This window comes from Grammomys surdaster, unplaced genomic scaffold (genome assembly GCF_004785775.1).
Source record: "Grammomys surdaster isolate TR1022 unplaced genomic scaffold, NIH_TR_1.0 126109, whole genome shotgun sequence".
Taxonomy (NCBI): Eukaryota; Metazoa; Chordata; class Mammalia; order Rodentia; family Muridae; genus Grammomys; species Grammomys surdaster.
Window position 1 is genome coordinate 1,292,262 of NW_021620917.1, and position 27,740 is coordinate 1,320,001.

The following is a 27,740-nucleotide window of genomic DNA, read 5'->3' on the forward strand; positions in this document are numbered from 1 at the left end:
AGGGGCTGGGGTGTGGCTCAGTGGTAGAGCCCCTGCCTGGAATCCCCAGAGAGGAATGTGCTCTACGTAGATTAATGTCCTTAGTACATCTCTGGAACCCCATTACCACCCCACCCCCACAAACTGAAGTCATCATCCTTCAGTCATAGGGTAAAAGAGTGCTCCTGACTGAAAGCCACCATGCCTCAGCCGTGGCCCACCCGAGCACACACAGGGCGCCTCTCACCTCCTTGTTCAATGTCTGAGTCCGTGAGGTGTGTGAGAGAGAAGCTGGCAATGTTGGCAGGGGAGATGGAGAACCGGGAGCAGGGGGACACGTGTGGCCAGCTCTGCTCCGTGCTCCTGGCCGGTGGGGGAGGAGAAAAGTATTTGGAGGTTTGAAGAGAAGGCTTAGAGCCCAGAAGGCTTGTGGTTTTTGACATGAAAGGATCTGGGGAGAAGTCATCGTCCCATTCGAAGCCTCCACCTGCAGTGAGAACAGCACCCTGTTATCTTTACATTATCAGTTCTTGATAAGGAGGGAGCCCAGGGCATACCGACACAAGCTGCCCACAGACGGCAGGGCAGAACACACGGGAGTGTGCGTCTTCATGGGTCATTTAGAAACAAGAGATGCTCCTTTCCAATACTACCCCATGAGCCGGGCACGGCAACACATGCCTTTAATCCCTCGTACTTGGGAGACAGAGACAGGGAATCTCTCCTAAGTCTCAGGTCAACCTGGTCTACATAGTCAAACTGTTTCAAAGACAAGAAAAACAAGCAAAACCCCAGCACAATGACTTTGCAACTGACCAACACAGCACAAATACCTTCTTCATCCGTGGAACTTTCGGAATTCATACACCTGCCTAGGTAGGGTGAACCTGAGGATGCTGCTGGGCTGCCGGGCCCAGGGCCGTGTGCTTCTCCTCCGCAGTGCCCCAGCTCTTTGGTGGGGGTTTCCTGAAAAGCCAAACAAATACTGCAGTCAGCCTGTTTCTTGGACCCCACGTCCATTACACCCTGGGCTGACAGGATCAACGGGTGAGGTATGCTAAAAGAGTCATTAACTTCACCAGTAGAAGGTACCGTCAGATCTCCTGGCTTTAGAGTTACAGATAATGATGAGCTGCCAATGGGTACTAGGACCCAGGTCCTCTGCCAAGTCAGCCACTCTTATTAACCCATGAACCATTTCTCCAGCCCCCATCTCCACTACCCTTTTGAGGCAGGGTCTCACTGTGTAGACCAGGCTGGTCTCCTATCTGCCTGCCTCCTGGCCTCCACATTGCTGAGATTAAAGGTATGCATCACCAAGACCAGTTCTCTCCAGCTCTGGCATCAATCTCTTGATTCTGCCAGCCTCCTGAATGATGGGACTACAGGCCTGTGCCACCACATGAGACAAGGTCCTGCAGTATAAGGTCCCTCAAATGCAGCTCCAGCACCTACCCAAGGCATGTGAGACCATCCTGAGACCTCTGAGAAAGACATGAACAGGCTGATGCAGGAGGGAAGAGTCCTAGAGTCCTCAGTAGTACCAAAGCTGCCCGCACGGCTAGACAGGTGTTGAGGAGTTCCGGGCCCTACCCTTGAACTGACCACCAACAATGCACCACAGCTGTGGAAACACTATGGGATGAGGGACGCCACTGAGACCCAGCACAGCCAGTGGGTACCTGCACAGGCCCGACCAGAAAGAGGAGCTAGGACTGATACCGAAACTCACGGTGTGTGTTCGTATATGTGTGTGTGTGTGTGTGTGTGAAAGAGAGAGAGAGAGAGAGAGAGAGAGAGAAAGAGAGAGAAAGAGAAGAGAGAGAGAGAGAGAGCGCTGTGGCCTAAAGTCAGCTGTGAGGGCTTAAGAGAACTGTACCAACGCTTTCCAACCTGAAAAGACAGACTCCCCGTGGCACAATGGGAAGACACAAAGTCTAAAGTGATCCAGACTTCAAGGAACCAGGACACCCTCACCACACACAAGAAATGGTCCACACAGGTGCCAAAGGTCACAAGTACTGGGTTAATCTGAAGAGTTTAAACAGTGGGGCCAAATGCTGACAAGAAAGGGCTGTCAAGTCAGGCTCCACAGTCAGAGAAAATGTCCCTCAGGAGTAAGCGTGATAGAGGGCAGAGGAGGCCGAGAAAAGGTGAGCAAGCTTATCCAAGCAGCACACACGAGACAGCAACCTGGAACCAGTGCTGGAGACAGCCGTCGGTGAAGAGAAACCAGCTACCTTAAGTCTTCTTTCTTCTTACAGAAGCTGACCATACTGCTCTTATGCATTTACTTATTCACTCTGTGGGGAGTACAAGCAGCACATGCCATGGCATACACGTGGAGGTCAGGGGACAACTTGTGGGAATCGGTTCTCTTCTCTATGTAGGTCTGAGGATCTAAACTTGTGGGCTTGGAAGCAAGCACCTTTTAGCCACTGAGCGATCTTGCTAGCCCTAGTTACTTTCCCTCACCCATATGAGTCTGTATATGCGTGTGTGCCTGCCCACTGAGACGGGGTGTCACAAAACCCAGGCTAGCCTCCAACTAGCTATGCAGCCAAGCTGACCCTGAGGTTCGATGCTCCTGTCTCTACTTCCTAACTGCTGGGATCACAGGTATGTTCCACCGTGCCCATCTGAAGAGGTGTTGGGTATTTATGAATGCTAAGCAAGCACTCTACCAACTAAGATTCACTCCTAGCTCAGGATCATGGAGTTCTTAAAATGTCTGATGACGCACTAATTGTTTTTTGAGGGGGTCATGATGATTAGGATTAACTCAAGGTCTCAAACATGACAGGCAAGTGTTCTACCACTGAGCTACATGCCCTGACGATAAGGTTTCTCCTCCCTCTCCTCCCCTCCCCTCTCCTCCCACCTCCCCCAAGACCCAGTTTCTCTGTGTAGTCCTCTCTGTTCTGGAACTCAAGCTGTAGACCAGGCTGACCTTGAACTCACAGATCCACCAGCCTCTGTCTCCCACGTGCTGGGTTAACGGTATGCGCCACCACTGTCTGCCAGATGGGGTTTTCAATGGATGTAGGTACAATGCACATGACCAAGTCATGGCTGAGGGGCAATAGGCAGCACCCAGAAGGAACATGTCTACACTCTGTATGAGGTGGTCAAATACTGCTTTGAAGCTGACCCAAAAGGTGGTATACACGTTGACACTCCTGGAACAGCCTCCTCCAAAGTGTAACACGCTAAACCCAGCACGGAGAACACATTGCTGTCAGACAGCAGTGTTCCAAAGGAAAGGAAGAGGCTGACGTACAAGGGCAGAAGCAAACAACACACCTAAGCCCAAGCACGCCACTGAAAACAGATGGTTTAGTTCATGAAGTACCCGCCGTGCAAGCCAGACAATGTGAACGTGGATCTGGACACCAGGTGTGCCAGGCCATGGCATAAGCACCAGAATCTCAGCGGTCATCTCACCGCCCCCATAGTAGAATCAGACTATAAGTCCACACCAGAAAGAGACAAGAAAATGCCCAACCAGAGCTTGCCAGTTAGCTCGGTGGGGAGAGGTGCCCATTGCCGAAGCCTGAATTCTAGCTCTGGGACCCACATGTGGAAAGAGAGAACCCACTCTCCCAAGTTGCCCTCTGACCTCCACATGTGCCCATAGCATTTGCACATGTATACACACACGCTGCAAAAACAGACGGGTAAGTGGGAGAAATGGGGGATATACTCCATGGGTAAAGGTGCTTGCCACCAAGCCCAATGACCGGAGTTGGATTCTCAGGATTCACAGGGTAGAGAAACGACTCCTCAACTTATCCTCTGACCGCCACATACACACTGAGGCATGAGCGCATATACACCGAATAAAAATGTAAATAAAATAAATGCATTAACCATAAAGAAAAGACAATATCTAACTCTCTGAAATTAAATAATATACATACAAGTTTTTGATGGATCAAAGAAGAAGTCTTATGGAAATCTAGAAAATTATTTGAGTTGGATGAAAATAGAAATACAGCATATTTAAAATCTTCGGGAGGTGGCTACTGGAGCAACAAGGGAATTTACACCATTGAAAGCTAACAGAAAAGTCTCAGGTCCCAGAACCTAGGAGAAGGGGCGGAGACACGGCTCAGCAGTTAAGAGCACTGGCTGCTCTTCCAGAGGGCCTGAGCTCTGGCTAGCCCTAGTTACTTTCCCTCACCCATATGAGTGTGTATATGCGTTGATTCCTAGCAACCACATGACAGCAGCTTACAACCGTCTCTAACTCCAGCTCCAGAGGATCCGACACCTCCTTCTGGCCTCCACGGGCACACCATGCATGTAGTGCACAGACATACATGCAGATACTTCAAAGAAAATAGGAGAAAAAACCCAACCCAATGTGAGTAGAAGGACATACTAAAGATGAAGGAGATAGCAATGAAATTGAAAAGAGAAAAAAATAAGGAGAAAAAAAAAAAAAAACAACCCAGGAAACTGAAAGCCATTCTTTGGAGAGGTTCACAAGTCTTAGTCTCTTCTAGAAGCTCCCTGAGGAAGAAGTCGGTTCCCCCCTCATCAATCCACCACTGTCTTAACTGCTCAGCCAAGGACAACACCAAACGGCAACACAAAACAAAGAGCCAAAACCCTGACCGACTCTACAAACAGGAGAGGCAGGCTCATTTCTGCTCCTAGGAGCCACCCCGGCTGGCTCTGGAGGTCAGCTTTGGGTAGAGCCCTGGCAGCAGCTGGAAGTGGGCAGGTAGTTGGCTAGCCCACCCACACGGCAGGCTCAGCCCAGGAAGCTACTTTCTTTCTTTCACCCAACCCCACAAGTAGCAGTAATGAAGAGGGTTGTTTGTTGTTCACGTCTGATCTCGGTGCTACTGGCTAAACACCCTCTATAGCTGAGCTGTGACCCCAGCCCTGAGAAACTTGGTAAGAAAGTGACTAGAGCCCAGCATCCCAGGGACGAGGGGGAACAGTGCTGGAAGCCTCTACCACAGGACCCTGAGAAGGGGCTTCCCAGAGGCCAAAATGAAGCCAAGCATTTGGCTCTGAGAACTAAGAAAAAAAAAAAGGCAAGCACTGTCAGAGACAGCAAGGATCCTGGGCCTTCTGGCATATGGTGGGGAGCATTCTCAGGCCTATGCGCTTAATCAGAATCTAACTGATTCAAGAAGCAAGTTGAGGGTCAGCATGTGATGGCTAACACCTTCAACCCCAGCACTCAGAGGAGATTAAGGCAGCAGGACCTGGGCTACAACAGAGTTCAAACCTCATCTCAACTACAGACCTATTTCAAACACCGACTAGGCATGTACAGCAGTGACAGTACACTACAACCCCACGGTCCTGGGTTCCAGTAACATCCATTAGCACTAGGAAAGCAAAGCTTAAGAAGACCAGAAAGAACAGAGCATGGAGGAAGGGAGGGAGGGAGGGAGGGAGGGAGGGAGGGGGGGAGCGGGCTGGGGAGATGATTCCATTGGTAAAACAAAACGCTTGCCATGAAAGCCTGAGGACCCAGGTTCAAGGCCCCAACACCCATATAAAATCTGGGGCTGGGGACATGGCTTACCACTGGCTGCTCTTTCAGAAGACCTAGATTTGATACCCAACATGGTAGCTCAGAACCATCTGTAACTCCAGTTCTAAGGGAGCCCTCTTGTGACCTCTTAGGGAACCAGGCATGCAAGTGGTACACAAAAATTTTATATATATATATATATATGTATGTATACTTAAAGCTGTGACATCTAGGTTTAGTAAGATACCCAGAAAATAAGATGGATAGCAATCAGAAGACACGTGACAGTGACCTCTCACCTCCACATGTAAGCAGGTGTGTGTGTGTGTGTGTGTGTGTGTGTGTGTGTGTGAGAGAGAGAGAGAGAGAGAGAGAGAGAGAACACTCCAGTTGTAAGTTGTTAAGTTGTTACATTTTCAAGAAGCCTGTCTATGCACCAAGCAGAGCAGAGCACACACTAAGCCCCAGAGGGTCAGTGTTGCAGGGCTGTCCTGCTACCTGCAGGTTATACTCTCCAGACACACCCCAAAGGGGATGCACTGGCCACCGTCTCCAGAGCTCTCTGCCAGCATTAAGCCTGCACACAAGAGTTGCATATTACTGTCACTTGCCAGATTCTAAAATTTGGTCAACTAATTTCAGCAGAACTCAATTAGGAGATCCAAGAATGCCCAGGGCTTCATCCCTTAACTACATGCTAATACACATCACAAAGCCAGGCATGGTGGATACCTTAAGACTTAGCACTCAAGAGGCAGAGGCAGGCGGATCTCTCAGTTCAAGACCAGCCTGATCTACAGAGTGAGTTCTTGGACAGTCAGAGCTACAGATACACACAGAGAGAAAAACCTTGGCTCAGAAAAATGAAAGAAAAAAAAAAAAAAGACCACAAGTTATCATGACACGGATGATGCCCTCCGGGAGAGCTTAGCTTGTCCTGAGCTCATGGGTATGCCACGGGCTACAGGCAGCCAAAGACTACCTGCTTTGCTCTCACTGCCTGCACTGAATGTGTTAACTCGGAGCCCAGTCATGTCCCAGGTGGCAGTCATTATGAAAGAGTTACTTCTAAGGCTTAGCAACTTAGTGCAGGTTTCTTATCAGGGCAGACACTGCTCCGTGGGAAGGTGATGCAGCTGGTTTGGATTTCCAAGGGGAAGCTGGCATGAAGAACAATGGACCACAAGGATGGTGTCTTTGGAGTCAGAAATTAGAAAAATTTGGGGGCTGAAAAGATGGGTCAGTGGGTAAAACACTTGCCAACCAAGCATGAGGACTGGAGTTCAAGGCCCAGCACCCAATGTAAATGCAGAGAAGGACCCACCAGTTATCTCAGGGCACAAAAGGTAGAGATGGAACCCCCAGAGCAAGCTGGCTGAGATGAGCCGAATCAAAGTGTTTGGGGTATAAGTGAGAGAACATGCCTCTCTATATGTAATGTGGAAAGTGAACAAAGAAGATACTCAGCATCAACCTGTCCCCTACATAGAAGCAAACATGCATGCACACACATGCAAATACATACACATGCACACCACACACAAACGGAAACAAAATTCTGGATGTTTATAAACAAAACCAATCAGATCACAGTTAGCTTCACATCTTCTTGAAATTCTCTACAATATAGAGGTCAGAGATACCTGGTCAAAGAGATAAACGGTGACATCATCAAAAAATGTCACTGCCTTCTTTTCCTTCTTCCAGTCATCCGGCAGCTGCTCCATGGCCTCAGCAGCTGAGGGTTTCAGCAAACTGCGCAGGTGCCTACCATCATCATTACTGACGATAATGGGCACAGGGTGCTCCGTGTCATCTTCTGACTCAGAGCTTAGGCTGTGCAAGTTGAAGGCCCGCAGGTCCTCGTCCGAGTCGTCACTGTTCTCATCTTCCTCATCTGCATCCATCCCATCCTCCGAGAGGTCCAGCATTCCAGACACACAAAGTTTGCCCAGGTATTTCCCTTCAATGTCTGGCTCCTTCAGTTTGGGACCTTCAAAGTGGCTGGGCAAAGATTTATCCAGTGTGGAACTCGTGTATGCAAGGAGTTCATTGGTGTTGGTGCCTGTGGAGGCCAGGGTGCATAGGCGATCTTCCTGTGTCTCCAGATCATCGCAGCTGGTAAGTTCTGAATTCAACAAACTCAAGGGGCTGCTGACCTCATCATCCACAGGATATGTCTCTCTGGAAGCATCAGCTGGTGTGGGCTGCAAGGTTTCTTGTAGTTCTGAGTGACAAGAATTCTGCAAAGCAGACACCTGACTTTGATCTGGCTTGTTCTGTGGGGCTTCCAAGCAGATTTCTCTGACATCAGAGCTATCTTCTGGGACAACTGGCTCAGGTGGGGATTGGCCCTTTACCAATGGTAGGGCATTGGCAGATGTTCCTGGGACCTCCTCAGGTTTTTTGTCTGGCTCTGAGTCATTGTCTGAGAAGTATGCAGAGTCTCGATATGAACTCTGGGTACCAAGTGTGAAGCTCTGAGGAGGACCTTCAGCACCCCTGTGGCCATCTCCTGCATCCGAGATGACAATGACCGGGTTGGGAGGCAGACTGCTGTGACCACTGTCACCTGCTGCTGCTGTGTCTGAGTCAGCAGTGCCGTCAGGTGCAGGGTGTAGGGTCCACTCAGGAGACTCCAGGTTCTCGGTTTCATAGCCGCTGTCTGCCGGCTTATCGGGGGGCAACAGTTTCTGAGGGGTGTGGGAACCTAGGGACTCTAGTAATGCCTCATGGACATCCACTGAATCCAGGGAGTCTGGCGTCTCCACAGACTTCTCTGAGGTGGGAATGGGTGTTGACAAACTGTCTTCTAAGAGGCTATCTTGGCTGGTGGAGTCTGAGGAGAGGGCAGATGCCAAGGCCGCATCCTTTGGGGCAGCCTTATAATTAACCTGATTGAAAGTCTCCACAGTTTCCGAGTTTTTCTCAAGGAAGCTGTCACTAAGAGGGTCTTCTGAAAATGGCTGATTTTGTAAATTCTGTCTCAATTCTGGAAGACATCTCTCCATGCTACCCTGACCAGTAATATCATTCACAAGGATGGGGTCTCTTTTGGTTAGATTCAAGGTCTCCTTGCTTTGGCAAGTGATGTCTGGGGGTCCATCGCCCCCATCAAGGGTTTTGGCATCCGTAGCAGGAATTTCAACTGGGCCAGTCACAGGGTCGGGTCTTAGATCCAAGCAGATGGAGTTCTCAGGAACTGTGACGTCTATAAAGGATTTGGTTTCTCCGGGCCTCAGAACTGAGTCTGGGGGGCCATTAGGAGATCCTTCTTCTGTGAGTGAGGCCAGAGGTACCTGCACTTCCGGGGAGGCCTGTGGTGAGGTGCTATCCCGGAGCATGGCACCTGTGCCTTCATTCTGTCCACTCCTGCTTTCCTGTGACAAAGTCAAGTCTAGTGTATTTTCCAGGAACTCGACTTCGGAGCTGACAGAGCCTCTCCGGGGTGAGTCTAACAGAGCTGAGGTAAAACCTGCATTCTTAAGTTCTGTTTGAAGGTCCTTCACCTGCTCCTTGCTAGGCAGTGAGCCTTTCAGTAGATTCTTCTCCTGAAGAAATAAAAAGTTTTCTGACAATTCTTGGACACTCAGTGGATCAAAGTGATCTTGGTACAAAAGACTTTCTGATAAGCACAGAGAGTCCTGGTCCAAAAGCTGACGGGGCTTTTCTTTGTCAGACTGGCAGGTGTCTTTGGGGTCATCCAGGCTTGAACTCAAGATGGCTGGCTTAAAGTCAGTTTGGACTCCATTTAGTTCCATTAGATCAGATATTTTTTGGTGACTGGGCAGGTCACCTGCTTTGTCAAGGTCACTGAATATGTTGAAAGGGCTCCCAGGGATGCTGGCAGCATGTGAGTCTTCAGCAGAGCTGGCTTCTTTGGGGTGAGCACTGCTCTGGAAGAAATCTTCCTCGGTACTGGGTTCCTCAGACACAAGGTTCTTAAGGGCCGTAAGATGGGGTGCCTCGGCTCCAACCTTTTCTGGATTATCCACCTCAGTTGTGAGCAGTGCAGGTGGATAATCCAGTCCTAAATTGCTACTGCTTTTCTCTTCCAACTGGATGTAATAGTCACTTCCAACAGAGAGGTTGTGTGCATCAAAGACGGGGACCACCCCAGGGGCCCTCAGGGGGACCTCCTGGCCACTGTCATCTTGCTTGCCAGGGCCAGGATCTGAAAGTGAATTCTCAAACGCTTCAACGGGGAAGAACATACTGGAATAAGACAAGGCTTCGTCTGGGTGGCCCCGGCCTTGCTCATCAAAATGGTCATGCTTGGCAGCCTCCCACACATACTCAAAGCTCAGGCCCTGGCTGGTCTCTGTCACCGTGAGCACCTCCTCCATCTCCCGACCCAACCGGTCCCTGGCAAAGTGGTCAAGGATGGGGAAGGCAGCGCTGCTTGATGCATCCCTGCTGCTGGTGTCAGGCTTGAGAGCAGTCCACTGCTGTTCAAAGTCGACCTCCGAGTCCCTCTGGCTCTGCATCCGCAGGTAAGTGAGCAGGCGGTGCACATCCTCTGCCGCTGGCCTCTTGTCAGGAGACAGCCAGCAGAACTGTAACACTTCATACCTAAGAGACATACAAGAAGTTAATGAAGAGGGACAGACTGACTTCAAGTAAGAAATACCTGACTTCAGAGACAATTCAACATGCCCTTCTCCATAAGATTTCTACACCTTGAGCCACACCAGCCATGGCTAAGGGATTAACTCAGAGTGTGATTACGGCACAAGAGGAAGGCAAAGAACGAGTGAAGAAACCCCCCCCTTTTTTTCAGGACATTTCATAGTATTCAGGTGTAGATTCTGCCACATCATGTCTTCTTCTGGTTTTCTTCTAACGGTCTTCCCATCAAAAAAAGTAATTTTTTTTGGTTGCTGTTCTAAATTTTTATTGTTAATGTTTCGATAGCATTCTAAAAACATGCAGAAAACTTTTTTTCTAAAATCCCAATTTGGCTCTAGTTTGACATGCCTACTTTTAGCATTTTCATTGCCGTGTATTACTCGTGCACGGTAACAGGTTTCACGATGACACTGTATATAGGCACGTACTGTATCTGAATCGAATTCACATACCTGCTCCTTCCCTTGTTCCTTTCCAATTCTTCCCAATTAGCCTCCCTTCTATTTTCATTTGTGGGAGTATATGTGCCCCCCCTCACCAATCCTATGTGTGTACAAATATTCAAGGAGGGGTGAGAGGATAAGCATTCCTTTCTTCCATGACCAGGTGCGGACAACCCCAATCATGGGGATCACTGATGCTGAAGTGGTTATTTCTGCCACATTTGTTCCTTTTCTTCTTCTTCTTTTTTTTTTCGAGACAGGATTTCTCTGTGTAGTCCTGGCTGTCCTGGAACTCACTCTGTAGACCAGGCTGGCCTCGAACTCCGAAATCCATCTGCCTCTGCCTCCCAAGTGCTGGGATTAAAGGCGTGCACCACCACTGCCCAGCATTCCTTTTCTTCTTTTTCTAGATGTTTCTTTATCCAGTCAGGAGTGGGACATACCATGGCACTCATGTGGTCAGAGGTCCCTGTGGAGGAGTTGGCTCTCTCCTTCACCGTGTGGTGCCAGGGATCAGGTCGTTGGCCTTGGAAGTAAGCATTTACCCACTGAGCCAGCCTCATAGCCCCACACTCTCCTCTTAACAACTGTTTAGCAGGGGATGTATTTATCAGAACATTTTTTGTCAAACACTAGGCCAGAGTAAGTGCTAGGCCAGAGCTCTTCATGGGGCTATCTCTGCAGAACTACCCTTAGTTTTGTTTTTTCCTTTTTAATTATTATTATTTTAAAGATTTTATTTTTAATTATGTGTGTACATGAAAGTGTAGGTGTCAATAAGACAGGCTAATGCTGAGATGATACTTCTAAAATTAGTTATGAATAAGGTAAAAATGACTACAATCCAGAACATCCATCTACTGTCTAAAAATAAGGGTCATATGAACGTGTGTGTGTGTGTGTGTGTGTGTGTGTGTGTGTGTGTGTGTATGACTGAACCTGGAGTTTATTGATTCAGTGAGGCTAACCCAGCTAGACAATCCAGCCTCAGAGACATTCCTGTTTCCACCTCTCCGGTACTGGGATGACAGGTACACACTACCACACTCAGCTTCTACACATGCGCTGGGGTGTGAATTCAAGTCCTCCTGTTACGAGCCATCGCCTTCCCCAGTCCTTTTTGTTTTTGAAGATTACAAAGCAGAATGGACACTACCAACCATCTATCTGAATAAGGCTGTTCCAGCTGGGGCTTCGGGAGTTTCATGTCCCTCTCTCTAATGACTTGATTGAGGACATCCAGGTCAGAAAGGTTGGCATAAGGCTGAGCAGCACTGTTGAAGAGCTCCCAAAGTGTCACACCCAAGGACCTGTGGAGAAAAGAGCCATGCTGAGTCTCTAACCACGTGTTCGCAGTAACAGCAATCGGATGGAGAAGGTAATACTGAAGTGGTTATTTATTAGTAAGAAGAGGATAAAATGACTCTTAAATGACCAACATCCCAGTGGGGGGTGGGTGGGGGTTATTTCTTTTAAAATGGGGGTGACCAGAGGCCTTCTTCTTTACTTCATCACTAAGATAAGAGTATAATAACAGAATCACAGGAACTAAGCAATATGGTCGCTTGTGACTTTAAAACCTCAAATCTGTTGAAAGATTATGGGATGTGTTAAAGCTCAGGAAAATGAATCAACAATATAAACATTCTGATTTCTGGGTAGGGAATTTACTGAATAATGATAAACATAAAATGATTCCAAGAAACCTTTACATGAGCAAATGTCTCTTCCCACTGAGGCCGGTCACCTGCTGCTTTGGTCACTCCTCAGCACTCCAAGCTAGCGGCAGCGTCCAGTGCGAGAAGAGGCCTCAGGCTGGTGTCACCAAAGGTGGACAACCTATCTCATGGTCTATCCAACTAGCTCTTTTTTTTTTTTTTTAAAGATTTATTTATTTATTATATATGAATACACTGTAGCTGTCTTCAGACACACCAGAAGAGGGCATCAGATCTCATTACAGATGGTTGTAAGCCACCATGTGGTTGCTGGGATTTGAACTCAGGACCTCTGGAAGTGCAGTCAGTGCTCTTAACCACTGAGCCATCTCTCCAGCCCCCTCCAACTAGCTCTTACGTTCTGCTGTTTACCTGAGACAAGGTCTCACTGTGTAGACTAAGCTGAAATAGAACTCACCACATAGCACAGACTGTCTTTTTAAGTCACAGTGGTCCTCCTGCTTCAGCCAGCCAAGTGCTGGGATTACAAATGTGTGAAGCAGCACCTATCCCATCCCTGCCCCTGCAGCTTGTCCTTGTACCCCAGAGTTCTGTCCTCCCCGAGGGGGCCTACTCAAGGAAATACTTTTCCTTTCCTTCTCAGCCATTCTTTCTACCATCCACTGTCGACAGGAATGCCTTATCTACTGGAACCTTCTCGGGGAGCCATGCTTATCACTCAGGAAGTTTAAACTTTTAAAAACCGTATGTGCATGGGTATTCTGCCTACACGCATGTTTGTGCACCACTTGCATGCTGGTGCTATACAAGCCAGACGAGGGTATCAGGTCCTGAACACGGAGTTACAGATGGGGTGTGAGCTGTCATCCTGGTGCTGTGAGTCCAACCCAGGTCCTCCACAAGAGCAGCCATCTCTGCTCCCCCGGAGTAACTTTCAACAAGTAAGCTGGCACTTAGGATCCCTGTCACCTTTTTCCCATTATTTCTGAGTCAAGATCTCACTGTGTAGCCCAGGCTGGCCTAGATCTTAATGTAAACTAGGCTAGCCACAAACTCACAAAGATTTGCATGCCTCTATTTCCCAGTGCTGAAATTAAGAGTGTGTGCCCATTTCTAACATTCAGTGACAGAGCCAGGGTTGACCTGGGAAAGTGGAGTTTTTCAAAAGCTCTCTGCGATTTATAAATCTTCCTCCAGAATCAGGTATGTAGTTAAGAGACTGCCTAATGCCCACCAGGAAATTGTGAGTAACTGCAGCACTGAGAGGCTTCATTTGCTGTTGTGCAACCTGGTGCTCAGTTTCCTGATGTTACTTTTGTAAGAGAGTGAGCAGAGCCAGCATAGCCCACATCCACAGAGGTCACATCTCCTAAAGGGAGGAAGAGAGCCCTCACACTAGCCCCGACAGCAACAACTTCTCCTTCCTGGCAAAGAACCATCAGCGGTGGATAACCAACTTAAATACAGAGATGTTTAAGACACTGGCCAGTGACTTTGGAGGTGCCAGTTTTATTGAAGAAAATCCATGTGAAATGCTGAAACCAAAAGGTTTGCCAGGTGACAAAATGCAGCCTGTCCCCGTCTCAGGTTTCCACAGTCCTCACTTGCCTTGATTCTTTCCCTCTTCCAGAAAGACATTCTCAGACCAAAGCTCCTGGGCCCCTGCCACCCCAACATGCTTCAGAGGACAGGAAAGGAAACACAGGCTCCCCAGCTCTTTAGGCCCCCACGTCTTGTTCTTTGGGAAGAAATGTGCCCTGCTGCTGCTGGGCTCTCCCCACCTCCACTCTCGGGTCTATATATGGTTCCCCCATCCACCTTGGCATGAGCAGTATGGCGGGACTTGGCACTGCTGCCAGCAACTGTTCTGATGGTCTGGAACAGGGCCAATTCTGCCACGGGGCACATAGGCTCCGTTTTCATGTCAATCACCCTGCTAAGTGCAATAACAGTGCCAGTCAAGCATAAAAAACATCTTGAAGAATCCAGGGTGGGTAAGAAGGCAGGAACTTCCAAGGTAAAGCTGGAATTTTGAGAACTGAGATGACAAAAGCCACCTTTGAGCCCTGAGGTGTATGTGCAGGCACTTGGGTTTCTCTGTATGGATTCTAGGCTCAGTGAGCCATCTCAGAGAAAGATTCTGCTTCAGGGCAGGTAATAAGCCAGTTCCTCAAAGGCAAGTTGCCAGATAGGGAGAGAAGAGGACAACTAATGGGGCTGCCTTGACTCAATGAGTTGGTCTTGAGTAATCCTCACTAGCTCAGTGAAAACCACTGCTGCAGTGCTCTGTTAGAGCAGCGTCCTGTATATGGCACGACACCTAGGTTCCCATCAGAGGTAAATACAGGTCTTCTACGGAGGAGTCTATCTCAGTCTAGATGGCCATGGATTCTCAGCATAGGAAAGATCAAAGGGAACAATGTACCATTCAGAAGTGGAAGGGCCGAGGTGTTACTTACTGTAGTGGTCTGACATAGATCACAATTTAATTGTGCAAAACAAACAAAAAACAAACAAGCAAAAAACACTGATAATTTTTTAAAATCAAAAACTATAAAAACTTAACAGAAAGATTTAACAGAATAGACATAGCTGAAAAGAGAACCTTAAAAACAGAGAATTAGTGTGGGGAGCACGTGTTCTAGAATGGAAAGGGTGGGATGCAGGGGAACAAGGAAGAGACACAACTACTCATGTTACCTTAGCCTTCCAAAAGGAGAGTAAATGAACAGAGGCAATACTTAAAGAAAAAGGGCTAGGAATTTTCTAGAAGCAATGCATTTATCAACCTAGAGATTTAGAAAGCCAAATAAATAACAAGCAGGGGTAGGTGCATACAACCCACACCCACAATTGACGGCCACACAACCCACACCCACACAATTCGCACCCATACAACCCACACCCAAACAATTCACACCCACATAATTCGCACCCATACAACCAACCCACACCCACACAATTTACACCCATACAACCCACACCCACACAATTCAGTTCCACACAACCCACACCCATACAATTCACACCCATACAATTCACACTGGCACACGTCACAGGGAAAAAGTAGAAGAGAAAAAAAATCAGAAGTATTTTAAACCAGTAAGAGAGAAAATGTCACATCACCTTCAAAGAGCTTAGGCTGATTTACAGCTGACTTCACTAAGCAACAATGGAAGCCAGGGGACAGTAGAATGACATCTTCAACATGCTGAGAGGAAATACTTGTCATCACATAAAAATGCATTTGAGGGGTTAGAACAAAACAGGCCAAGTGTGTGTAGACCACAGAAAATGCAGCCTGGTAGTAGCAGGCCTCACTAGGAAGGACATACTTTAAGTCTGAGCATAACCCCAGAGCAAGGTCTGAGATCAAATCACAAAATGAACAAAAGAAGCACGAAGAAAACAGTTTGTATGTGGATAAATCTAAATGAATATTGATGTTAAAAAGTAACATGTTAGCCTGGTGGAAGCCAGCCTGATCTACAGACTGAGTTCCAGGAGCCAGGGCTATACAGTAGCACAAAATTATGTGTGTATGCAAGTGTACATGTGCACAAGCGTGTGTGTGTGTGTGTGTGTGTGTTACACAGCTAAAAAGAAGTAAGGTGTTTCAAGCCCCTGTACTAGTCAAGAGAGAGGGTGAGGAAATGAAGTAAGATTCAGGTGTGTAAAAAGTTCACGCATGCTGTAATTTCTAGGATCACTGATAAGAGCATAGGCATAGAATGCATAGCTTCTAAATAAAGAGGAAAAAAAACAGCTAAAAAAGAAAATTGATACAAAGGAAGGCCAGAAAAGGAAAACCAAAAATAAACAGGAAAATACCTGATACATCATCATTTTATCATCTTTTGAAACGACCCCTAAAAATCAGTCTTACATGACAGCCCAACCTCTCAGTTTTCCATTCACTTCTGTAAACATTAAGCACTTACTGTATTCCAGGCACGTAGGTACAAAATGAACAACAGATGCAGTTGTTCTTGTTCTCAGTGGAGGCACATGGGCAGAAGCAGCAGCAGTGACTCCAATACCACTGTTACCACTGCTATGGTGCATGGCGTTGTCTTTCTGCCTCCTACATTCTAACAGAATTACTTTTATACTCAAAGAGAGGGGAGCGGGGCCCTTGCTGAGAAAACCAAATAAACTGGCATGCCATATACCTACCAGATATTACTGTATTTAGTCTGATCTGCAGTCAAGAGTCTGTCTTGAAAGCTGGTCACTAATTCTGGAGCAGTCCATCTCAAGGGGAAAATTTTTTTGTCGTCTGTCTCAATATAATCCTCCTGCATGGTCACAAGCACAGTGTTCAGGGGATTCCATGTGAGGGAGCTGGAGAGCTTAAGAGCAAAACACTCCCAGTGAGCACCCACCCACCACAAAACACAGCTCAGGGAAATGGGAAGCAGGCATACAAAGAGATGAATGGATGGAAGGACGGACAGGAGGTATTCCCTTGAGGTTTGAAGGCTGCGTGGATGGGTCTCTAAAGCACAGTGCTTACTCAGTCCCCTTTAGCACAGGCTGGCCATCTGCACTGAGGGCTGTACTGGTTACTACAGCTGACGATATAGGTCCACCTCCCACCACTTACCAGCAGCAAAGTGACAGGTGAGCTACAGACACTAGAAGCCCTCTTCCTTAGCTGGAAGTAAGGGCTGCACAAAGCCCTCACCTCTGTGAGGGGCTAGAAAGGTAATGCTGGTAACAACTTCACAGCAAACAGTTAAGTGCTTCAGAAACTACAGTTAGTGCTTGGACAGGAAACCAACCTAAATTTGCATGTTTTGAAAGCGTCACACCTCTGGTCTCACAAGAGCCCACTGAATGACAGATAAATGTTATCTTTATGTTGCTGAATAGAAAACGATGAGTATTGCAGCAATATCATTTTTTTAAAAAAGATACAACTCATCTAAGTATACGAATACTTTGTCTGAACATATGTGTATACACCAGGTTGTCTGAACATATGTGCATACACCAGGTATGTCCTCAAAGGCTAAGGAGGGGGAGGTCAGAGGAGGGTGTCAGGTGCTCTGTGACTGGAGTTACATACTGTGTGCGCTTCCATGTGGGTTCTGGGAACAGAACCTATGTCCTACAGCAAGAGCAGCACAGGCTTTAACTACTCAGCCATCCGTCCCTCCAGCCCCAGCCATGTCTGCCCATATCCCAGCAGAGCTCAGCAAACACATACAGATGAGATCTACTGATCTGTTCTTTAGGGGTCTATTTAACAGTTAAGCAAAAGCAAACCCACGAACATCAACCTCAGCACACCTGTGCTTCAGTTTTCCTGACTGTGGTGAGAAACATCTACAGACAGGTCGGCTTTGCTCTACAAATATGAATTAGCCCTCTGCCCACATGCTGATTATAAACTTTGTTACACAGGGCCAGTGAAGTCGTTCAACAGGTAAAGGCACTTGTTTCCAAGCCTTAAACTTGCATTCGGGCCTGGAGACCCACACAGTAGAGAGAGAACTGACTTAAAAGCTGCCTTCTGACTTCCTCATGCATCTCCTTGGCATGTATGTGTCCACAAACATACACATCTCCATAAAATAAGTATGCAGTTAAAATATTTTAATATTGATTTTTTATATATTATTCAGGCAAAACTGACTCCATTACACTGAATTACAAATGTCTGTAAGAAGAACAGAGTCTTTACAAAGCTGTCACAAAACATTAGGCACAAAGCTACTGACTTTGACAAATCAGAAGCCAATGGTACCATAAAAGGACTGGGACAGACCTGTTGGAGACAGGCCATGTTATAAAGACTAAGACTTTCACCCCCTCTTTAAACACAGGTAGTGTTTTTCAACCCGACTCCTAACTGACAGTAAGCAGGTTAAGAAGACAGCAGGCAGCGCTTTGCTTACCTTGTATCTGCTGAAGCCTATTCCATAGTCGCCCACTTTGACATTTAAGTCGGAGGTGAGATAACAGTTCCGTAGGGCCAGGTCACTGCAAACGGAAGGAGTAAGGCCAGTGTCAGAACAAGCAGGCTTCACAGCCAGGACCCCAGGAACACAGAACTGCTGCTCCACATCAGAGGCTTCATTCAGAAACCAGGCATGCCTGTCTCCAGCTATCTGCTTGTACTTAGTGTCTCCGTGTCTTCATAGTTTAAGAGTTAAATCCATGTTCCTAACCACATCTTAGGTACATAACTATGATCACTGGCTAAGTAATGAATATACCTACACCATGACTCAAATCACAGTATTTAAAGAAAAACTTAGAAAGAACTTATTGAAATATTGAAATTGGTGGGGCTGGAGAGATGGCTCAGCAGTTAAAAGCACTAGCTCTTCCAGAGGACCCAGGTTCAAGTCCTAGCACCTACATAGCAGTTCACATCTGTCTGTAACTCCAGTTCCAGGGGATCTGGCACCAGCACAATGACATAGATGCAGAAAAAAACATCAATGCATGCACGTGTGCGCACACACAAACACGCACGTGCGCGGGCACACACACACACTTCTGATATTTTTTTTAAAATACTGATATTTTTAAAATATATTTTTAAAATTTCTGATATTTTTAAAAAATACTGATATTTTTAAAAAATACTGAAATTGCCTGAATTTTCTTTACAGTCTGACTTTAGAAACAGTCTCCTCAATGTATTAATGAAGAAAGGTGCCACTTCAAAGGTCCAAAAGCCATTCTGTGACCTCCACTTGCCCTCACTCTTCAAAGACATGCAAACGCTAGCACCAGACCATCTCCAAGAACCTCTCACCTCTTCCCACTCTACCTTCCCGAGGGAGGACAATTTGTGGACAAGATTCACTCTGTGCTTTCCTTGTAATCATAAGGCTCTGCATTCGACTCCCAGAGCCCATGGAAGAAAGCTGGACATGGTGGTGCACACTTGCAAACCCAGAGGTTGGAGATGCAGACACAAGAGGCCAGCCTAGCTTACTTGATGAGTTCCAGGCTAGCAAGAGACATTGTCTCAAAAATAAAATGGTCAGGAAAAACAATCTAAGAGTGCCTTTTGGTGCACACACACATATCAAACAAAAGTAATACTTTAATAAGTGAATAAGCCAGGCGGTGGTCGCACACGCCTCTAATCCCAGCACTTGGGAGGCAGAGGCAGGTGGATTTCTGAGTTCGAGAGTTCAAAGTTAGCCTGGTCTACAGAGTGAGTTCCAGGACAGCCAGGGCTACACAGAGAAACCCTGTCTCAAAAAAACAAAACAAACAAAAAAAAGTGAATAAAATTCCTCCTTTGTTTTTGTTTTTCAAAAACTTTTAAAATACTTATTTTATTTTCAAATTATGTGTATGTGTGTTTATCTCTGTGTGCGTTTGTGCACATGAGTTTAGATGCTCAGAGGCCAGAAGCAGGTGTTGGATCCCCTAGAGCTGGAGTTACAGGTGGCTGTGAGCTGCCCAATGTGGCCACAAAGCCTTCGCTACCCAGGTGTTTGCCTAAGAAAGTTCCCCTAAATGACTCAGTTTTCTTATATCTTAGCTGGAGAAAGAAACAGCACCCACTAATGACCCCAGAGTCTGAAAGTGACTCTGCTAGTAGGTGAAGTGTTCTCATGCTCACACCAACAGCTACAAGGGGCAGCAATGGTGGCTGCAACACTGTACCATGCATGTGTTAGGTCTCCATGGCATGCGGAGTGTAATACTGACTCAGCTACACTGATGCTTTCTATGCTGTTTATGTGGGTGATTTGCATGGCACTCCACCACAAAGCCTTCTAGCCTGTGGGAGTGTGGGGAAAACCTGGACAACTTTCTGACTTTGCTGTTGTTAACAATATAGAATCTTCCTATTTTCTTAAAATCTTTAGTGAGTGTGCACAGATATGGTGATTACGGGGCATAATAAAAACTGTGCACAGAGTGTCTTGAAAACATTAGAGTGCTATCTAGACTCGAAGTCATGCTGACATCGGCCTCCGATTGCTAGTGTTAAGTATTCTCTGCATCGCTCGCTACGGAACAGCAAAAACAAGGTGCTAGCGTGCAACTTGACGTCCAGGCTGCTCGGTCAGGAAACGCAAATCAGCCAGTATTCTCCTTCAAGCTGAAAAACAGGTCTGGTGACGAAGCTGCCCGAGCTCCAGCCCTGCTGGCTCCTGGAAGGCACTGGCTGGTCACCATACTTGGAAGCAGGCCCAAGGGTTTCAAGTCACATCTCCTCACCATTTGTTTTTAAGTTGGGTAGCTACACATCACAGCCTGCCCACCTGTGGAAGGATTCTCTAGTACAAATGGCTCAAGGTGATCAAGGGCAGTCCCAAATTAACCCATGTCAAGTGTCTATCTACAGGAAGCCAAGCAACCAAGTTCCTCAGAGAGAGAGTGACAACAGGAAGCCGGGTGCCTAAGAGCCACTGAATCCTCTTCCGGGAGCTTGGCTCATGTTATCATATTCAATCTTGCTTCTGGGTAAAACAGATCCCCAATTCTACAGAAGAAATAAGCTCAGAGGGATCAAAGGAGACTCACAATGGTAAAGCTGGTGAGGGGAAAATTAACCCCAGCTGATCCTCTCTGTTCCCCCTCATTGTCTGCCCGAAGCACCCACAAACATCAAGGTTCATAAGGGCTGGGTAATCACGCTGTGGACCCCAGATGTGCAAGCAGCAGATTATATCAAGGAGACTGGTGTATGTGGGAGGGGGTGTGGGGGACACCACACATGATAACACCACACACATACACATACACGCACAAACACACACACACACTTGGTGGCTTTCTCCCTTATTTTGCAGCCACTTGTTGGGCTCTGGGAATGCACTTCCAGTGAAATTCTGACTAGACATAGAGGACAGTGTCTATGAACTGCCTGTGACTGCTGGCTGGACTTTTGGGAACTGTTGATGGGGTAGGACAAGGCCCCCTGGGTGGATTTTTCCTTGGGCTGGTCAGGTACCAAGGCTGAGCTGGACAGTCAGGCCTCTGTGGGTCTCTACTGGCTCCAGCTTACTGTCCCACTGTCCACAACTGTAAAAATGAGATGAAATGCTCAGATAAGCAGTTTCTGGGTACTGGATACCAGCCTGCCCAGGGTTCCGAGTCTGGAGGATTATGATAGCAGAGGGAAGCACCACCCTCAGGGTCAAATTCCAGCTCAGAGCCTAAGCCTAGGGAATGGAACCTTCTAGTAGTGGACCCCAAGACACAGAGCCTGAAACTGAATACAAAAGGAAGGGAGAGAGATGCTTTGACAATGCCTAAAACCAAGCTTGGCTGGGGGCATGGTTCAGTTAGAGTCCCTACCTAGGACCCCTCAGTGAGGGGCTGGAGATACAGCTCAGGAGACTACATGAAGCCCCGAATTCCATCCTCAGCACTGACAAAACACAAAATGAGCCAAATGAAAACAAAACAAACAAAAACCAAATAAAAAATGTTACTTGAAACCAAAGCCAAGCTGAGTTGTCAAGTAACTAGGTCTAGGGCAAGGCCTTGATAGCTCTTACTACCAAATGTGTCCTAGAATCACTTGGGGACTCCCTACTTCCCCATTTACTAACTAAACACAGCAGGCAGCACATCTGGGGTTGGCTGAGCTGACAACAGACGTATTCCAGGAGCCAGTGTGTGTCTGAGAAGCCTCCCAGGAATGCGAGCTGGGACTCCACCTCTGGGAGGGACCCTGAGGTTTCTGGCTCATCCCCTCAGGTTCCTGTACCAAGGACCTAAACCATAACCAGATGCCTTTGCTAAGGGTAGAACACAATGTCACCAGGATTAACTACCCACGAGGCAACCTTCCCAGATCCAAGTCTGAACTAGAGGCCACACTGGATCTGGATCAACGAAAGCTGGTATATTTTCTGTGTGCACATTTGTAATCAATGGTCCAAGTGCTAGTTAAGAAAGGAACTAGCACTTGCTACCTGGAATTCTGATTTTCTCAGGTGCCCTGCCCTGGGCTAGCTTAGAAAAATGCAGCATTTTTTCTACAGAGGGCCACAGACACAGACATACTAGTAGATGGTGTGTGCCTTGGTGTACTGAGTCTCATGGGGCCTAGAATAGCCTCAGACTCTATGCAGCTAAGGATGACCTTCAACTTCTGGTCTAATCTGCCTCCGCCTCCCAAATCTCGGAATCCCAGGCATCCATACCTGCTTTTTGGGGGGCTTGGGATAGATCCAGGGCCTGGAGGATGCTGGGCCAGTATTCTATCACCTGAGCTACACAGAGATGCTACATTAATTGGGCAGCAAGGGTGCTGGGTTCTTTCTGTGCCCTCTTGAAATGCAAAGTTGTTGTTGCTGGTGGTGGCGTTTTTTCTTTCTTTCTTTTTTTGTTTTACAGTCTTCCTCTTTTCCCTCTATCCTTCCAGGTAGTACAAATTAACAAACTGTTAGGTACAGTCTTTCTACATAATGTTCGCACCAAAACAAATATACGAAGAACACACACTGTTATGACTGCTAAACTGCACCTTAATACTTAACACAGAACTCTCTCCTGTTAACCAGCCTCGTCATCCTAAGCCACAACTATATAATATTCAACAGTACAGACTGTTGAAGCTTACACTAGTTCCCTTGTGAATGTCTGTTTCTCCCATTTGCTACCCTTTCAGGTAATACTGGGGTAATTGTTTTGTTTGTCTGTTTCAGGCAGTCTTACTATGTAGTCCAAGCTAGTCTTGAACTTGCAATTCTCTTGCCTTGGCCTCCTTACTACTTACTACACACTGGCTACACTGGCTATTCTTTAAAAGATTCTTTTAAAGAATCTTTTTTAGCAAGCTTGGTGGTAGTGACAAATCCCTTTAATCTCAGCATTCAGGAGGCAGAGGCAGGGAGATCTCTGAGTTCGAGGTCAGTCTAGTTATTTCAGGATGGCCAAGGCTACACAGAGAAATCCTATCTTTAAAAAAACAAAAACAAAAACAAAACCACCAACAACAACAATAAAAACCAACAAAACAACCAAACAAACAAAAATTCCCAAATTCCAAACCAACAACAATAAAAAATTCTTTCTAGCTTAGTGTGGTCCTTTAACCCTAGCCCTCGGGAAGCAGAGACGGATGATCTCTATGAGTTCCAGGCCACTCAAGGCTAACACAGTAAGACCCTGTCTTAAAAAAGAGAAGGAAGGAAGGAAGTAGGGTAAACAAACAAAACAAAACAACCGAAAAACAAAAAAGCAAACCAGGCACGTACAGAAAAGGCTCCTGTCCTTCCCTCCTAGGTCTGTGCTCCTGCTGGCTATCAGCCGGCTACTTAGTCAGTTTGAGCACAAACACTACTCACTCAGTGACCTGATAGTACCTGCTGCTCAGGAGACCTTGAAAGCAGGGGATACTAGGCTTTGTTTGGGACACCTGTGGAATGGTAACAGCAACATGTGCTGTTCACATGGCCTTCAAGAATGCTGTGTGTACGATCTCTGAGATGCAGGCTGCCTGAGACCCTGAGATAAGGCTCTCTTTAAACATTATGTAAAAACAAATTTTAACTAGGGTGATTTACTAGACCAGTTTCTAACATAAGAACAACTTTGTGTTAGACAGGTGGACTGGTCTATTTCAACCAAATCCTCTGAGTCAACCAATATTCTAAACCTCAATTTTAAAATAAGGCCATATGGAAGACCACCTACGCAAGAAGAATTTAAAGAACAGAAGTTTGCCCTACATGAGACTTTATATCAAAGAGCATTTTCATGTGTGCGCGCATGTGTGTGGAGTGTGTATGGATACCTGAGCATGCAGGTATGCACATGTGCATGTGGAGGCCAGAGAATAAGCTCAGGTGTGGCTCCTCAGACATGGTCTTACAATGCCACTACCCCAGTCACTGCCACTCCCTCTCCCTGTATAAGCTAGGTGAGCTGGGCATTCAGCCCTAGGTTTCCATCTCTCTGTCTACCCAGCACTGTGATTACAAGCTTACAATGCCACACTGGATTGGGGCTGGAAAGATGGCTCAGTAGTTAAAAAGTTCTGTGGCTATTGCAGAAGACCTGGGTTCCTACCCAGCATCCACACAGCGGCTCACAGCTGCCTGTAACTCAAGTTCCAGAGAACCCAATGCCCTCTCTGGTCTCTAAGGCCAGTGCATGAGTATGGCCTTACATACACACAGGCAAACACTCATATACAGAAAAACCAAGATAGATATAAATTTCGGACAATAAATTAAATAAATAAAAAACAAGGGGTCAAACTCTGGCCCTGTAAGTTCTTTACCAGCTAAGCTAGCACACACCAGACTAAGCAGTTACTTTAAAAAGTTTAATGTAACAGCTGCCAATGGTTCCAAGGTTCTTCTGTACCTTGGGCTTTGTGCTTGGATATCGTCCAAGCCATGTGATTTACCTTTATTTGTTTTCAGGACTCTAAGGCTTTGCCTTGAGGAGGCATGGGAAAACACTACTGGCTAGGACAGCTCTGTCATCTTTAAGAACACAGTGGTGAACAGCCCTTATACACACTTTCCAGTTGCCTTCATGTTGTGATTTTGATGGGAGACTTAAAATTTTCTGTTCTAATTATGTTTGTGTGTGTGTCTATGTGCGTGTGGGTGTCTGCCTAGTACTGGAGTCACACACAGGTGTGAGCTGAACTTGGGTCCTCTGCAGGAACAGTGTGAACCGGAGCCACCTCTCCAGCCCAAGAGTTGTTTTCGAAAATGTCACAGACATCTCTTCGACACAGGTATGCCTTTTCAGATCTTTGGATTATTAAGAGATACCTGAGTTGTTTAAAGTCAACTAAAGAGCATTGCTATGCAAACACGAGGAATGGAATTATGACCCCATATCCAGTGTCCGGCTCATGCCTGCAACCCCACCTGAGGTGAGACAGAGATAGAGGGTCACCGAGGATCAGTGACTTCCAGACTAGTGGAGAAAACGCCAGCTAGGAAGAGCTCCTGCCTCAAAGGTAATTCTCACTTTAGACAGAGAATGAGAAAGAAGGCTAACTGACTCCCTCTTCCGGCTGGTGTTCCTGACTCTTGTGTACACACAAATAAATAATTCTATTTTGAAAAATTGGAACTTGAAAGTCTGAAGTCTAAAGAAAGCTTTTTCCCATTTAAGGAGCAGACTACACAGTACAATGTGCAGCCACCAAGGGAGGCCCTGCCCACATGCTCATACAGCCTCAAACTGCCTGTGCTTCAGTGTACAAACTGGAGAAGGGCACTTCAGACCTGACACTCTTAAGCCAACCTGCTAGCTGGCAAGAAACCAAAGCCACCACCTACAAGGAGATGGTGTTCTCTACCGCACCTCCTCCTCCTCCTCGGGGCTGTAGCGCGGGAGATCCCAGCCTAAAGCTTACTGAATAGAAGCCCCGAGACAGAGGTCAGGAGGAGCCAGGTACACTCCTTTCCTACCCTGTGCACTTCCTACATGGCTACACGTTCCTCAGGTATTCCCCAGACTTCAGGCTACATTCATTCCATTCCTTGGCGTTTGTTTAACTCTGTCTTCACCTCTATGTCTAAAGCAGAGTGCTCATGACACAACCTGATCTCTGGTTTTCTCCTTCCTTCTTCCACTCTTCCTGCCTTTGGCTTTTGTTTTGGTGTTTTTGGGTCTCATGCATCCCAGGCTGGCCTTAAATGCAACTGTGCAGTTGAGGATGTCTTTAAACTTCTTTTTGATCTTCCTGCCTCCTATGTACCACTGTGCCCAGTTTACAAAGACCAGAGTTTTAGGTATGTTAGCCCTTCCCCAGGCCTCTTTCCAACCCTGACAACCTCTCCAGATAGCAGCAACAGCAACAACAGACCTACCTGTGCAGGAAGTGCAGCTTGTGCATGGCTGCCAGCCCTGCGGCAATCTCGCATGCCATCCTCTGCAGCAGCATGGTCTGTGAATCGCCCCGCACGTGTTCTTGCTCATTGTGCAGGTAAGCCTTCAGGTCACCCTGCAAAACACAAGTCCAAGTGTCAAGTGCAGCAACTAGACAAGCGCTGCGGTTGATCTGAACTATTAAGAACGATATAGAACAAAGCAGTGAATGAAATATAATCTGACAATCACACACAATTAAACTCAGTACAGAACAGATGTCTAGAAACCTTCAGGTAATGAAGAAGTGATATGGAGAGTTTAAAAAAAAAATGGTGCCATTTACAGCACTTAACTTCCATTTCCAGGACACATGTGGCCAGTGAGTACTTTATCACAAGGCTCCATGGCCACTGTTTATGCATGTGAGTAAGCCATGGAGAAGAGACTGCAAAAAGAAAACGGTAGTGGGGAAAGCCACTGAGTGCCAGTGACAGGCTCGGGTCTCCCTCAGCTTCCTTTCCCAGGGACCAGTATGGGAAAGAGCATTCCAGCCACCTGTGAACATCAGTTCAATTCAAAACGTCTAGGCAGAGAATGCAGCCTGAGCAGGCAAAGGAACAAATCCCAGTCAGACACAACAGGCATCCAGCTCCCTGGCTACTCCCCATGACTGCTCTGGGCTTCCTGTCTAAGAGGGTGCATAGACATTATCTCTGCTTGGGGAGTACACTTGAGGAGATAATGTTAGAGTCTCCTTACACAAGAAAGGATATTTGCTGACTTGATCTAATCCAAATAAAAGCTTTCTGGGAGAGGAATGTGTACACACATGTTCATGAGTGTGTGTGTATTTGAAGGCCAGAGGTCAATCCTGGCACCTTCTTCAATCACTCTATACCTTAGTTTTTGAGAGAGTGTCTCCTATTGGCTTGAAATTTGATTAGTAGGCCTGACTGGCTGACCAGCTAGTTCCAGGGACCCTTCTGTCTCTCTAGGGGTGGGATTACAAACACACGCAGACACAGACAGACAGACAGACAGACAGACAGACACACACACACACACACACACACACACACACACGGGGAGAGAGAGAAAGAGAGAGAAAGAGAGAGAGAGAGGGGGGGGAGAGAGAGAGAGAGAGAGTGTGTGTGTGTGTGTGTGTGTGTGTGAGTTTCTGGCTCTTTTAATGTGAGTTTTGGTGATTGAACTCATATTTATTTGGTAAGCTCTTTACCAACTGAGCCACCTCCCCAGGCCCCAGACTGAAGATTTTTATCATCTGATACTAAGGTAGAAAGTAACTCAAGATTTTACAGCTTAAAACTCAACTCAAAAAGAAACTCAGAAGGTGAAAGATCTTGACAACTTCCGTAAGTTTACTGAAGACAGCAAATTTGTCAGATTCCTTCCAGGATCAAATTTCCAAATGTAATACTCCTCCACAGGTAGCTGTCCACGCTGAACTCTTAGAACAGGATAATGCAGTGTCTAGGTCCCACCCAAGACCTGTACTGGTTTCTATTCCTCTCTTTAACAATCCTAGTACACACAAAACTGTTTCTGTTGATAACAGTGATTATTTTTTTTAATAAATCTTGTTTTGTTTTTTTGATACAAGAGTATGACTATGTAATGCAGGCTAGTCAAAAGTCCTCACCCCATCCTCCTCATCCTCACCCCATCCTCCTCCTCCTCACCCCATCCTCCTCACCCCATCCTCCTCACCCCATCCTC

At 46.8% G+C, this 27,740-nt stretch overlaps 1 protein-coding gene across 2 annotated transcripts in view; it reads right to left on the reverse strand.

Moving 5' to 3' along the window:
- Positions 1-27,740, reverse strand: part of Lmtk2 (lemur tyrosine kinase 2) — an 89,870-nt gene that overhangs the window by 4,705 nt on the left and 57,425 nt on the right. For both annotated transcript variants that reach the window (XM_028756149.1, XM_028756148.1), the window contains exons 7-13: positions 26,003-26,136; positions 18,131-18,215; positions 16,404-16,525; positions 11,709-11,858; positions 7,120-10,048; positions 813-945; positions 227-466 (exon numbers count right to left, since the gene is read on the reverse strand). In XM_028756149.1, coding sequence (XP_028611982.1) covers positions 227-466; positions 813-945; positions 7,120-10,048; positions 11,709-11,858; positions 16,404-16,525; positions 18,131-18,215; positions 26,003-26,136 — 3,793 coding nt within the window. The remainder of the gene's footprint in view (positions 1-226; positions 467-812; positions 946-7,119; positions 10,049-11,708; positions 11,859-16,403; positions 16,526-18,130; positions 18,216-26,002; positions 26,137-27,740) is intronic.